The sequence below is a fragment of the Engystomops pustulosus genome, chromosome 4 (assembly GCF_040894005.1).
Source record: "Engystomops pustulosus chromosome 4, aEngPut4.maternal, whole genome shotgun sequence".
NCBI lineage: Eukaryota > Metazoa > Chordata > Amphibia > Anura > Leptodactylidae > Engystomops > Engystomops pustulosus.
Window position 1 is genome coordinate 164771203 of NC_092414.1, and position 15358 is coordinate 164786560.

The 15358-nt window shown below is 45.4% G+C and overlaps 1 protein-coding gene across 2 annotated transcripts in view; it reads left to right on the forward strand.

Annotated features, from left to right (window-relative positions):
• The window catches only part of UNC45A (unc-45 myosin chaperone A), a 28560-nt gene that overhangs the window by 6468 nt on the left and 6734 nt on the right, over positions 1 to 15358 (forward strand). For both annotated transcript variants that reach the window (XM_072148423.1, XM_072148422.1), the window contains exons 7-16: positions 5936 to 6104; positions 6191 to 6361; positions 8845 to 9016; positions 10211 to 10511; positions 10610 to 10704; positions 10793 to 10934; positions 11112 to 11252; positions 11334 to 11461; positions 12375 to 12441; positions 13330 to 13443. In XM_072148423.1, the coding sequence (XP_072004524.1) occupies positions 5936 to 6104; positions 6191 to 6361; positions 8845 to 9016; positions 10211 to 10511; positions 10610 to 10704; positions 10793 to 10934; positions 11112 to 11252; positions 11334 to 11461; positions 12375 to 12441; positions 13330 to 13443 (1500 nt within the window). The remainder of the gene's footprint in view (positions 1 to 5935; positions 6105 to 6190; positions 6362 to 8844; positions 9017 to 10210; positions 10512 to 10609; positions 10705 to 10792; positions 10935 to 11111; positions 11253 to 11333; positions 11462 to 12374; positions 12442 to 13329; positions 13444 to 15358) is intronic.

Genomic DNA, 15358 nt, shown 5'->3' on the forward strand with positions numbered 1-15358 from the left:
CCCAGAGCCGTCTCCCAGGCCCTAGCATAGTATGGTTTTGAATCCCCTGTCTCCTTTGCCAAGAACACTCCATACAGTAATGAGACCGTGTGGGTGAGATGCGTGTCAGTAAGGCATAGTTCCTCAAATGTAGTGAGGGTAGCTGTGAGAGTTGGAACAGGTGCCAGAGAGGAGATGAAATGCCGCAATTGGAAGTATTTGAGCCAGGAACCAGGCATGTGTCCAGCACCTATCTCCACCAAAGGCCGCAGTCCCCCCTCACCCACCACATCCCTAATTCTAGGGAGCGCAGAGTCAATCCCCAATAGAGAGTGGGCCTGGACTCCTGGAGTAAACTGTGGATTACCCAGTAGTGGGGTCAAGGGGCCCGGGACAGATACTATTTTAAGTTTGAATGCAAACTTCCTCCAGGCCTGTAGGATACTTCTCAGGACTGATGAAATCTGCAAAGACTGTAGTGTGATAGACTGCGGCAACCAGAAAAAACCTAGTGCGTGTGGGGAGGAAAGCTCCAGCTCTGCTCTGACCCAGAGTTTTCTTGATTGGTGGTGAAAGAGGTCCAGCACACAATTGCCTATGGCTGCTCTAAAGTAGGATATAAAGTCCGGCATTCCCACCCCTCCAGCTATTTTGGGACGCGTGAGGAGACTCCTCCGTATACGAGGAAGGGCACCGCGCCAAACGAAGTGGCGAGCCAATTTATGAAGCGACATAAAGAAGCTTCGAGGTATGTCCATGGGTACAGTCTGAAACAGATATAAGAGGCGAGGCAAGATGTCCATTTTTAGTACATTAACTCTCCCGAACCAGGACAGGGCTAACGATTGCCACTTAGTTAAATCAGCTGCTATGTTTGCCAATAATGGTTCGTGGTTTAGGGGGTAGAGACGCGACAGGTCCGAGGGAATGTGGACACCCAAATATTTAATGGATGTGTCCGACCAGCGAAAGGGGAAGACGGATGCTAGATGGGACGCCTCATTGGATGAGAGTGACACATTCAGCATCTCTGACTTCTGCAGGTTTACTTTAAAGTTGCTGAGTTTCCCATAGATCTCAAACTCCCTCAGAATTGCCGGGAGGGAGATCCGGGGATTGGATACATAAAGGAGCAGGTCATCTGCAAACAAAGACATCTTATGGTGCACATGTCCGACTCTGATGCCCTGTATGTCAGGGTTGTTCCGGAGAGCGATGGCCAGGGACTCCATCACGAGCAGATATAAGAAAGGTGACAACGGGCATCCCTGCCTGGTTCCGTTGGAGATAGTGAATGGCAATGAGAGTGACCCGTTGACCTTGACCCTTGCAGAAGGACCTCGGTAAAGAGCCAAGATTCTCTCCCGCATATGAGGGCCCAAGCCGATGGAGCGCAAGGTCGCCTCCAGAAACCCCCAGTGCACTCGATCGAAGGCCTTTTCAGCGTCAATGGATAACAAGCACATGGGGGTCCCGGAGGTCTGTGTCTCTGCTATCAAGGAGATGGTTTTAATCGTGTTGTCCCTGGCCTCCCTGCCCGGGACAAATCCCACTTGTTCCTGATGGATCAAGGAGGGAATAAGAGGTTGGAGACGGACCGCTAAAAGCTTTGAGTATATTTTGGTGTCCACATTTAAGAGGGATATCGGGCGGAAGTTGCCACAGTGTGTCTGGTCCCTCCCCGCCTTGGGTATCACAGTGATGTAAGCTTGCAGAGCTTGATTTGAGAAGGGGCATTTCTCAGAGATGGCATTGAATACCTTGGTCAATAAAGTTGTCAGTTCCAGTTTACACATTTTATATAGTCTAGAAGTAAACCCATCTGGGCCCGGGCTCTTCCCGTTTTTAAGGTTTTTAATCACATGCGCCACCTCCTCCTCGGAAAAGTCATCCTCCAAGGAAGAGGCCTCTACTTCTGAGATAGTGGGAAGTGCATTTGTCTCCAGGTAACTGTTTACCGCAGGAGTGGGAGAGTTATGGGGCCCCTGTTGGGTGTTTCCGATGTTATATAGCTCCGAGTAGAATTTAGAGAATTCGTCTAGTATCTGGTACTCTTTATATACTAAACCCTTTTCCGGGGAGTTTATGGAAAATATATGTGTAGTCGGAGTACGTGGGTGAATTGCTTTGGCCAACCAAGCTCCACATTTATCCCCATATTCAAAAAACCCCTTTTGCATACGCTCCCTAGCACAGCGATACTTTTGGTCTAGAATGGACAGAATTTCTTGCCTTATATTGGAAATTTCAGCCTTCAGAAGCTCAGAGGGAGTGGATTTGTTAACACATTCTTTATCGGCTAGGGAAAGCAGTGAGCTTTTAAGTTTGTGGGCCCTCTCCCGTTTCAATCTGGACCCATGTGATGTGAGAATGGTTTGCAGTTTAATTTTAAGAGCATCCCATCTGGAAACAGGGGCGGAGCTATCTGCGGATAAGCTTTCTGACACGTTTCGAATAGCGGCCTTCACCTCCTCTATACATAGTTGATCATCGAGAAGATGATCGTTTAGCCTCCATGTGCCCTTTCGTCTTGTAAAAGGGGAGCCCGCTAGCGATCCAAAGACCGGGGCATGATCAGACCATAAAAATGTGTCAATGGAGCATCTAGGCAACATGTCTAGCAGTCTATGTGAGAGGAATAAATAGTCTAATCTGTGGTAGGAATTGTGCGCTAAAGAGTGGTAGCTATATTCCTTCGTGGAAGGATGCAATGTGCGCCACATGTCAACAAGATGAAGGGCACGCAGCTCAGTTTTCAATCTTCGACGTTTGGCAAAGGAGACAGCGGACCTACCTGTGGATGTGTCCAAGTCCACGTCCATTACCATATTGAAGTCTCCCCCCATGATGATGTCGGAGCCATTAGCAAATTCTGCCAGGATCTGGAGGGTCGAGACACCAAAGGAGACCTGGTTGGAGTTGGGAAAATATACATTAGCGATGGTAAAGACAGCACCTCCAATACTGATTTTCAGGAACAGGAATCTACCACCCGGGTCGTATTTTGAGTCTAATAGGGTATAGTGAAGGGACCTATGTAACGCTATCGAGACCCCGCCTGCCTTTCGGTCAGGATGTGGAGAGTGGAACCACTTGGAGTATAGGTTCGTCGGGCAGGCTGGTACAGCGTTGGCTACAAAATGGGTTTCTTGAAAGAGGGCTATAAGAATCTTTTGTTTGTTGAGTCTGTATAAGATTTGTCCTCTTTTTGCGGGGGCATTGAGTCCCTTGACATTAAATGAACAGAAAGATAGAGCCAGATTATTCATGATGTTGTCCGAGAAGAAGAGACAGAGAGAAATTCGGAAAAGAGAGAGAGAGAAAAGAGGGAGGGAGGAAAAGGAGGGAGAAGCTGCAGGAATAATTGGGACAAGGGTAAATTACAATTAAACAGACTTGCTGGAAAATAAAATTAAACAACTAGACCGTGTTCACGGTCAACCAATTAGACAACACTAGGTTGCCAGAAATACCTTAAATTTGGGGTATCGTCTACAAATACACGAACGGGCTCGCCGTACGTGTAGACCCCAGAGGGAAACGTGTAAACTAGGAGAGAGGTACACGAGGCATATGTAACCCCCGTTTGCTGTAATTGAGGTAACAAGAAAGATATAAACGCTAACTATCCAACATTTAGTGTTTGTGGAATGAGTCCCTATTGATAACCAAGCCTAATTTAGACAAGAGGAGCATTACTGAATGTCCGGTGATCTGGGCCGGCGCGGGTAGGCCGCTCGTCTTCCCTGGTCTCTGCGGGCCCGGCGTCTTGGAGGTCTAGCCGGCAGATGGGGAACCCCTCCAGGACCCCCTGGATTGGGGAGCCTCGGCCATTCTGCAATGACAGGGGCTGGAAAGCCCAGTGCAGCTGCCAAATCTTGTATATCAGAGGGATGTCGTAAGGTATATCTATTATCCCTGTTGCGGATATGAAGACAAAAGGGGAAACCCCATGAGTAAGGAATGTTCCGTTGTCTGAGTTCCTCTAAGAAAGGCTTTAATGCTTTGCGCTTAAGCAACGTGAGACGAGATAGATCTGGGAGCAACTGAAGACGTGTCCCTTGGAAGATGATATTCTCCGTTTCTCTGGCTTTACGCATGATGGCATCTTTAGTTTGGAACTTGTGAACTCTACAAATGACATCTCTAGGTGGATCTTGGTCATTTGGTCTAGCTTGTAATGATCGATGGGCCCTGTCTAGCTCCAAGGGTGTGTCAGCCGGGACTTCCAACAGGGAGTTAAAAATCTGCCGGAGAGTATCATGAAGACGAGAAGATTCCACTGTTTCCGGAAGACCTCTGACCCTTATATTATTACGTCGACCTCTATTTTCGTTGTCATCCAACTGGTCCGCCAGGAATTGTAATTGAAATGCATGTGCAGATAAAATGGCGTCATGGGTGTCCATTCTAGCTGTGAGGGTTGTTTGACTGTCTTCTGTAGCGGAAACTCTAGCTTGCAAATTTTGAACATCTTCTCTCACCACTCCTAACTCTGCTCCATAGGCCTGTTCCAGGCGCGCCATGTAACTTTCCATGTCCTCCCTAGTAGGGATAGAGCGAAGATGGGCACGGAGGGCTCGCAACTCCGCCAGCGCTCCAAATTCTTGTGATAAAAGCACAGGCGGGAGCTCAGACATCATCACATGTGCATGCTGGGTCGACGGAGAGGAGTATACGGATTGAGGTGACATCACAGGGTCTGCCCCATGTAAGTGTTGAGGTGCGGATGGCGGGAGCGAGAGAGACTGTGTGCAGGTGGCCGGTGAAACATTCACCGGAGTGTCCGGCCATTCCTCTCCCTGGGAGGGCCAGAGGACAGGAGAGCAGGGGCCGTCTGGCATATAATTAGGCACCGCCGAAGTGGGAGCTCCCCCAGGACTGGCAGGGGGAAGCAACCAGTCAGCATGTCCTATACTCTGGGTGACCCCAGTTTCCCCATTGCCCCCCAGGCCTGCGGGTGGGACCTGTGACGGGGCAGGGATTGTCTGCACCTCTGGGACTGGATTGGTAGAGTGTATGCTTCCCTGCTGTAGGGGAGTAGGAGGCATTATGGCTGGTGTCTGCTGCTGGGACATTGTGTCTCTGCTCACCTCTCCTGTTGTCATGGCTGTGGCTGCAGTAGAGGGTGCCCGCTCCTGTGCAGATGTGGCTGCGTGCCGCTGTTGGAGTTCAGGCAGGCTCTGCTGTGCTGCGGCGTCTGGTGATGAGGGAGGCGCCGCCATCTTGGCTCCTGCCACGGACCGTGCGGCTGTTGCTGTCGGATGGGCGCCGGATCGGGGGTCCCCGCAATTCCCGGAGTCTACTTCTCCAGCTGCGCTCACCTGGAGTGTCACCGGGTGCACGGGCGCTCCGCTCCGTCGCACCGACCCTGCGACTTTGATGGGAGCCGCCACCTTGGACTCGGCCATGCCACGTGGAACGGCCAGGGGCAGTCCTGCCGCTGGGTCCCCCTGCGCTCCGGAGGTCTCCGTCGCGGCTGTGCTTCTCTGGGGAGGCGAGCGGTGCTGCTCCGGGTTGGAGTTGGCTGGCATATCCGGGCCGGTCGCCATGCTGGAGCCACGCGGTGAAGAGGAGGAGGTCGCGCCAGGAGTCAGGTATCTCCCAATCCCACGGGATCCTGTTCTAGGGAGAGGGGTAGAAGATGGTTTGGGGTCTCCCCGCTTTTTGGGACCCATCTGTGGGGCAGTGATGTGCTGGATAGCAGTTAATACAGCTTCTTACGGGGGTATGATGCAGGAGCTACTCAGATGTGCGACCAGTCTCCGCCATAGTCAAGCCACGCCCCCCTGTCAGACTTAATTAAATAGCAAAGCAGCTCTCGACTTGATCATGGCGATGCACGGATGGTATAGGGTTCTAGCTTGGCCACGGAACACCCATCAAATTTGCCTTTTTATTGATGGATGTGACACGCTTGGTCATGTATGATCTCTTTGTGCTTTTGTTTTTCTAGACAGTGTCCATCCTTAGCACAGTAGGTATGGAGACGTTCTGTGCGGTGATGGCGGTGGACAATGAGCCAGTCTCTCTGGCTGCTTGCAGTGTCCTGCATGCTATGTTTGATGCTCTGAAAGAAGGCATGACAAAGGATATTCGAGGGAAGGAAGGGGCAATTGTTTTAGGTAACAAGATTTTTAGTAATACAATAACAGTAAAATAATATATATGTTTACCACAGATGAGTGACAATCTATTTTCTTTATTGAAGATCCTTCTAAGGAACTGAAGTCAATGATTCATCATTTGCTGGAAATGCTAACTCAGCCAAAAGTCTCACCACATGGCAGAGAGAACTCTCTAAACCTTCTCATAAAGGTAGTGCCACGAAAGTCGCTGCGTGATCCCAACAATGGGATGACATTGTGGGTCATAGACAATGGTGAGTGTTCCCTCAGACTGTTGTAGAAAATTAGGAACAATGTAACCAGAGGCTTAGCAAAAGGCTATACATTTTATATCATTTTTGGGTTTGTTCACACAGAAAAGAAATGTTGCTGATTTAGGTGTGCTTTTCTATGAGGGATTTGACCACCGTCCGCTAGAAAGGGTGGAATCTGTATGAAATTGTCAGTGTAAGGCTATATTCACACTGCCGTTGCCCGCCCGTACCATACCGTAGCGGGCAACGGCAGTGTACGGGGAGAGGAGGAGGAGGAGGAGGAGGATGTGAGCGCAGCTCACCCCGCCCCTCTCCATAGGAATTAATGGCGCACGGCGCCGTATTACGGGAAAAGATAGGACAGGACCTATCTTTTTCCCGGGTACGGAACGGCACCGTACCGCTCCCGTAGGGTGCCGTGCGCCCATTGCTGCCTATGGGGGACGTATATCGGCCGTATATACGTCGGCCGTATATACGTCCCCCATACGTTAGTGTGAATGTAGCCTAAACCGGCCTGTTATCGCTTACAATCTGCACTCCAGGTCAATTTACACTGCAGATTTTTGTTCAGTGTATGGATGAGCCATATACTACATACATATTGTAGTGCTGTGAGTAACAAGACAGCAGACATATATATTACAAGGGCATGTATGAACTCGAAACACACACGTATGTGCAAGGTGGAAAAGCAAGAAAATTTTTAAACCAACTCAAGGATCTGTATCCAAGGTTCACTGAAAATTCAAAATCTCTACCAGCATGGCAGTGAACATATAAAACTCATAAACTTTAATTCATTTGGTTAAAAATGTCACCCATCCGCGAGTGACGAATCAAACAACCTGGAAAAAATACATATTCAGACACCTATGTATAATGGTGTCCTGTATCCGCGATAAATGCACGGAGGAAAAGAAAAAACACACAAAACAGGTAGACTAAGATCCACCAGCAGGAAAGGTCATGTGGTCTATACACTGGCAATATGAAACGTGCTATGGTCTTGCCCACTCAGCTGCTTTGTACCAATTGATGGAAATGTTTTCCGCTGGTCCGAGCGTTATGCTGTGTGGTCACCTGTACGTAGAAGGCTGAGAGCCCCAGGATAGGTCCGTCCAAGCACATACCTGAGTGTAGCAGGAGGAATAGTTGGATGATGAACAACACCTACCACTGTCCCTCTCACCCCGGGCGTGCAAGCTCCCTCCCTTACAAGGGCAGTACCAAACTGTACCCTGTTCTAATCACCCAGCATCCCCCCTCCCTGACGCGTTTCCTCCTTATTAGGATTCATCAGAGGGACTTCTGGCAGAAATGCTTTTTTGGAAATAATAACAACAGGACAACCTATAGTGACAAGATGTCCCTTGGGTGTAATACAGTTGGGTATTCCCAAGTGTAGAATAATGATCCCTAGCTGGTCTAATGGGGATACAGGCCCCTGTGCCGTTCCAGGATTTAAACAAATGGGTAATACACGCCCCCTATCGTCACCTACCAATGAAGGACCCGGTACCGGTTTGCCCGTCAACGAGAACAGCTGCGTCTCATTAGCACCACGCGCGCGGCAACCAGAAGCCGACAGCACTTCCGGTCACGTGATCGGGGCACGTGACAGCGCTTCCGGTCACGTGATCGGGCCACGTGACGGTTTAGGGGAGGGTGTAATGTGTATAATAATGCTTATATTTTTATAAATATATATATAAGCATGTAAATGTGTCCGTTTTGCAAACCAATGTGAAGCATGCTCCGATTAATTTTTGGTTAAAGGGGTACTCCAGGAATCTGCATAATTCATATAAAAATTGGTCTTTAAAATATAAGCTAATATGTCATTAGTTGTTATTTAAAATTTTGCTCCCCTTAGCAGAAAATGCTGCTGACACTATAATGTATAATATACACCGTAATGAAAAATTAAAATGCTACTGGCCCTTTAATCAGTCCATTGATTTTTCTCCACGTGGAGCAGACACATGACAGAAGGTTTACTGCGTGCCACACATCCACATCACATGTTCTGCACCTGCCTGGCCAGGTCATGTGATACCACTTTGTTTGGCTGTAGTTGGTTGGTTGAAGTGCATCCAGTATGGCCGGTGTTGTGGTGAGATGTCATCTTAGTGGGGCAATGTGCAGTGATGGCAGTTACAAATTGCTATTGTAACAGAGCAGTCTGTTAGATCACCCCTTTACGACCTGCTCCAAGGGACAAATTGAGTTACTGAGAACTAAAGGATCATGGGACTTGTAGTTTCCACTGGCGGACATCTCGGTGATAACTCTGTATACATTAGAGAGGCCATAACATTTTGTGAATCATAAAATCAACCTATATAAGCTCCATTTTGTGACTAATGACATTAAGTTTTATATTTATTTATATCATCATGTATCAGACATTCATATTCCTGGAATAGCCCATAAAATGTATTTTCAGAATGATTCCACTAAAAATCTTTTTGTTGGCTCAGGTTTAAAGAAAATCCTTTCAGTAGGGGGCTCGGTGGTAGAGATCCCTGGTAGTCTGGCCGTTACAGAGACCACAAGAATGAGCGCCTCTGTACTCCTCAACAAGCTTTTTGATGACCTTAAATGTGATGCAGAACGAGAGAATTTCCACAAGCTGTGTGAGGATTATGTTCGGTGAGAAGACTTCGGTGTATTCATCGCCACCCATGGTAAACCAGGGACATATTTGTTATCCATGGCCTCCTTCCTTCTAAATGCAACTTTTACATGTATGCTAATGAGCCTGAAGGGCTCTGGTGGGTGTTTCCATAGCCCCTCAGTGGGGCAGCTTCACAGGCCGTTACAATGAGCAGGGTAGGTTTCCCCTTCCCCCATGCACTTCCTGCTTCTGCTAGACTACACAGGCTAAGGGAGAAAGGAGGGTGTTGGGTGAAACATATTCTTCTCCTTGTAACGGCCTTTGGAGCATGAAAAGGGGGGGGGGATTAGAGGAATTAATAGAGAAATTTTACAAGGAAGGAGGCTATGGTCCCTGGTTTATCATGATGTATTTAACTTTTCAGCCACTGTTCGTTCTTTATTTTTTATTTTCCACTAGATGTAACTATTTGAGTGCTTTTATTGTGCAAGATGAGTTTATTTATTTTAGGCACAGAAAATGTTTTTTTGTTTTTATTATGGTTGTTATGGGTGAAAGAATTTGCAGTTCCATAACTTTAATTATTAGTATTACTAGTAATTGTGGGTTTAACATATTGTAATATTTATTGCACATATTTATTGTTGTACATATTTGTGGGTGCTCACTAGATCTCATGTCTGGCCTTGGAGGCATCTATATAGGGGAGCCAAGAACCCGATGTTCAGGCCTTGTGGCTGCCATGGCCATACCACATTCTGGTCTTTGGGGGGGGGGGGTTAATATGACATATCAATGTAGGGATGGCATTTACTTCTCATTGCAGCACTCACTAAGGCTACATTCACACTCGCATACACGCACATCATCGCTCCGTCGGGCATAAGGGACACCCACTTGAGAGTAAGAGGGGTGAGCGCTGCGCACCCCTCCCCTCTCCATTGGGATGCACGGTGCATGTTCCATCTTTTCTCTGTGTACGGTGTAGTATGCCGTCACTAGGCAAGCTTGTGGACGGACCTATATATATCCCCATGATGGTTGTATAAATGTAGTATTACAAAGCTACCATTTAAAGGGGACTCCGTGCATAGAAATTCTCGTTATGACTCCTTATTATATCACCTAACACAACCATCAGTTAGCGCTAAGAAAAAGTTTGATTGCAGAGATAGCAATATATTTCATTTCTTAATTTTCAACAATTCTTCTCCTTTCCTAATACCCAGGAGCTTATTTGAAAACCAAGGCCTGGATGGAAAGCTGCGGGCAATACAGACCGTCTCATGTCTGCTTCAAGGGCCATTTGATGCAGGAAACCGAACTTTAGAACTTCCTGGCATAATGGACAGTATCATCGCACTTTGCGCCTCAGAACGAGAGATTGATCAGCAGGTGGCGGTGGAAGCGCTCATTCACGCTGCAGGAAAAGCCAAGAGAGCCTCCTTCATCACTGCCAATGGGGTGACGCTGCTAAAAGATATATACAAGAAAAATGAGAATGACGCTATCCGCATTAGAGCCTTGGTGGTGAGCCTGTGTTTTTATGATGTGAACAAGCGACTTTGTAGAAACACTTAAGAATGGCCATATCTATTGTTCACTACATTCTTGATATTGCGCTATAGGGTCTTTGCAAGTTGGGATCAGCCGGAGGGACTGACTTCAGCATGAAACAGTTTGCAGAAGGATCAACTCTTAAGCTGGCAAAACAATGTCGCAAGTGAGTTAGTTTATATATGTGCTAACCTACTCTACAGTATGTATACATAACCCATGCTTGATGTCTGTATCTTTTTAACACTGTATAGGTGGCTCTGCAATGAGAGCATTCAGGCTAGCACCCGGCGCTGGGCTGTGGAGGGCTTGGCCTATTTAACATTCGATGCCGATGTGAAAGAGGAATTTGTAGAAGATAAAGCGGCTATGCAAGCAATGTTCAGTTTAGCAAAGGTACAACATTTATTCACACATAGAATTTAAAGTCTGTGGACACAATTTGTCTTGAACAAGAAGCTTTTATTTACAGTGTGTTAGTTTACACTGTTGCATTGCTGGTCACAAGTAAAGAGAGAGCTGTCAATTTTTTTCCTAGTCGTGTACATCACAAATGTTTTTTTTTTTTTCTAGTCACAGGACAAGACTGTGATTTTTGCAGTTGCATCCACACTTGTAAATTGCACAAACAGCTATGACCGAGAGGAGATTGACCCGCAAATGTTGGAGTTGGCCAAGTATGCCAAGCAGCATGTTCCTGAAGAACACCCTAAGGTAGGGAGGCAGACCAGCTCTCTGTGTTATTACTACTGTTATGGTAAGATTGTATAAGTCATTTTCTGTTTCACATCATAGGACAAGAAAGAGTTTGTTGAGGCTCGAGTGCACAAGCTGCTGGTAGCCGGTGTAGTGTCTGCTCTGGCCTGCATGGTGAAAAATGAAAGCCCAGCCTTAACAGATTCATCCAGGGAGCTGATTTCACGGTAAATTTAGAGATTTTAATGCTAGTAAACTGCATCTGTTCCAACACCATAAGCAACTGATATATAAAGTATATTGGGAAATGGTAGACTAAAATTGCTCCCTTAAGGCAATATGTTCAATGGCTAAGGCTACATTCACACGTGTGTGTGTGTGTGTGTAATATATATATATATATCTCCCACACAGGCCAGCAATGGGCTCACATATGGAGCGGTAGGGTGCAGCACACATGCGGCACCTTTCCGTACCCGGAAGAACGATGGGACATGTCCTATCTTTCCCCAGAATACGGTGCAGTGCGCCACACATCGCTGCTCAACCCCACCCCTCTCCATAGCGGTCACCCCCTCCTCCTCTCCCAGGTGATGACGTGTGGGAACACGTTCGTGTGAATATAGCCTTTAATGTGTTTTTGCTCTCCATGTATATAGTGGTAATAATCCTTGGCTACCGAGGGACTGTAACTGTTCACATGGCATCTGTGCAGGTGGCTCTAGTGATGCTGAATATTACCTGGCTTTACCATGGGACAGATCACCACATGTTCAATAAAGGATTTTGTTAATAGAAAATATAGAAGGAGATCTGGCTCCTGAAGCTGGCCTATTAAGAATACGGCAGGACACATTATCAAATTCTGTGTCAAAAAAAATTGTACTAAGTGTTCTGCGACATATACAACTGGTTTAGGAAAAATTAGTTTAAAAATGGTTGATACAAATTACCTTTATTGATTGTGCCAAATTTATCATAGAATGAATACATTCTTCCCCACCCTCTCCAATATTGCACGAGGTGTCAATCTGCCCTATCCCTGGCACCAGCCATCAATTAATTGCTGCTAATAATTATACTGATCATCATACCCAAAGTAATGAAGTACTGACCGCTCTAATGTTCTCTTCCCTCTAGGGTTTTCTTGGCTTTGGTGGAAAAAACTGAAGACAGAGGAAATGTTGTAGCTCAAGGAGGAGGGAAGGTAAGGAGTTAATTAGAGGAATTTGGTATAGATATTAGCAACTGTGAGTGGGGGGTGTTAAATGTGTTTTTAGAAGCGTGGGCATTTTAATATTGTTTTTAGAAGGTGTAAACCAACCTAAAGGGCTTGTCCCCTGGAGGGGCACAGCCGCATAGAGCATTGGAGCTTAACTGCAATAACACACACTAACCCTGGTTAGCAAAGTAGCTGCCATTCAGCATTTGCACATCTGTACAACCCCTTTAATAAAACAATTGAGAGTATAAGATATTGTAACATTACTAAAATAAACTCCAAACTACTCAGCCCTTTGGTAAAGCTTAACAGATGACCCAAGGAAATAACAATCTGTTGCTAGTCTTTAAAAATCCCCTAAACCCAGGACAAACCCTTTCACCCTTTGTGTAGGCCCCATCTCCGAATTTATCGGTTCTTTCTTATCTTATTTGGTTCAGTTATATTAAAGATAAAGGAAATGTAAATCTGGATCCATCCCTAATCACAGACAAATGGTGCGACTATGTGAGAAAGGTTAGGGGGGCGCGGTGGCTTAGTCCTTGCAACGCGTGTTTGCGTTGGTTTCCTCCCACACTCCAAAACATACTGGTAGGTGATTAGATTGTGAGATTGGGGACAGGGACTGATTTGACAAAACTCTGTGCAGCGCTGAGTACTCTGTGTGTGCTATATAAATGAAGCAATTATTATGATAAGGTTTCTCCCATAGTGAAATGTTTATATTTGTATAACTATTGTACTTTTTTAAAAGACAATTAAAACCGTTTGAAAAAAGAAAAGTGATTCCAGTATTGTGTCCTCATCCTGCACTAAGCTTAGTCAAATAATATGCTCCATCAATAACATAGACGTTTGTTACATTTACTGCAGGCTTTATTACCATTGACTTTAGAAGGAACAGAAATTGGAAAAACAAAGGCGGCACAAGCACTGGCGAAGATAACAATCACTTCTAACCCAGAGATTGCATTTCCAGGTGAAAGGGTAAGTATCAGCAGACGTCATCCAAATAAATGGACTGCACATGATATTGTCTGCTGGGTTCTCGAATTATGAATAAACTGCTGAGACCGTGGTGAGGAAATTACATTTCTGATGGAAGGTGTAAGATTACAGGGGTTGAACCAAGTTTGAAAGTTATATCCTATCTTTAGGGTGGAGGGATAACGAGCTGATTTGTAAGGGTCTGGCTGATGGGACCCCCACCGATCACAAGAATGTGACCCCAAGCAATTTGGGGAATGGGGGTCACTAACGGGTAGAGCAGGAGCCCAAAAAAATTGTCTTGTCACTCCATTCAATAGTATAGTAGTGTCAGAAATTACAAAGCACATCGCTCGAGTATCACCGGTACTCACCAAGACCGGACACTCCCATAGTATTAAATGGAGGGCCAAGATGCATCAGTTAGTGAGAATGAGACTCCCATTCTCAGAATTGCTGGGGGTCTCTTGCTTGTGATTGGTGGCACTCCTAGCAGTTGGACCCTAAACTAGTTAGCTCGTTTCCCTTATCCTGTGGATACTGGATTCATTACAATATTGGTTGAACTCTTTGAGCTAGAATACTTCAGACCTGAGAATAGAAAATACATAGTATTAGAATAGTAGGTAAAATATGTTCCAACTATTACAGATAACTGCAGTCCCTTTCGGAGATCCATGTAAGACCCTTTAAAGAACCCTTTGTAAAAAAAAAATAAATAAATATTTGTGGTTATTAGTGTTGCAGATTTCAGACTAGCAACACATAGCGAACTGACTTACCGGTGTATATTAAGGATTTGCTACATTTTTATCTTATGCCAGACAGCATCCCAGAAGTTATTACAGTGATGGACAGCTCCCATGACAGATCTGTGTGGACACCTCCATCCCTCTGTCTGTCAGAGAAATATACACAGTGGATGTGTTCTTTGTGCACCACTTGTTCACAGTATTCTGCCTCTCCATTTCTTAGAAATGATTCTCTTACATAATTGACAGATATTGTAATAGATATTGAGTTTGTGGTGAATGAGTTGTGTGCTGGTGTTGGTTAGATATGTAGTGATGAGAAAGCACGTGAGCAGGGATTTCTATGGACATGATCACCACGTAATATCATGTGCAGATGATTCAGATTACTGTAAAAGTCCTGCACATATACTATTCCTGCTTTGGGTGGGTTATCGTCCTATACACTGCTGCTGATATGGGGTATAATTTTGCATATGAGCTGATGAGTTCGTAACATAATGTTAGTTGTGGTATTTTATTCCTTATAGCAGAGGAGTTGGTCTGCTCTGTGTTTTATATCTGCATAGTAGAGATGATGGGGTTTTCTATATATACATACGTACAGAGAAGGTGAGAGGGAACATTGGTGGTCATTTATCTTTAGCCTTGACATATGCAGGTTTTTTTTTTTTGCGTTTTCTGGGTTTTGGACTTTCATTTACGTTAGAGGGTGATAGGTAGCACATGTGTGTCTCGTTTTTTGCACATTGTTTTTAAAAAGTAGCAAATTGTTCTCCAACCCCCTTCTTAACTTTTCCCTATGCCTGCTTGGGAGTGGAATTTATTTGCGCAAAAATTAAGCCATTTTTACAGCAATTTGCGCCAAAATTTTGACTATTTGTCCACATTTGGATTGTAATGATGCAGATTTTAAAGAAGACTTTAGATGGAACATTGAAACTTTTCTTGGCATGTGAAAAAGATGCAAACTTTGGTGCAAATATGCAAATGTACCACATATAAGAGGGGTAAAAAAAGAAAAGAAAAATAGAAGACAAATGACCCCTATACAGTAAATAAAGTAAATCTGATGGTAGATGTCCCAAACTGATTTCTCTTTTATGAAGTCCTGGGATTGTTCTAAAAAAAGACTTTATAATATATTTGAATGAGCCGGAAGT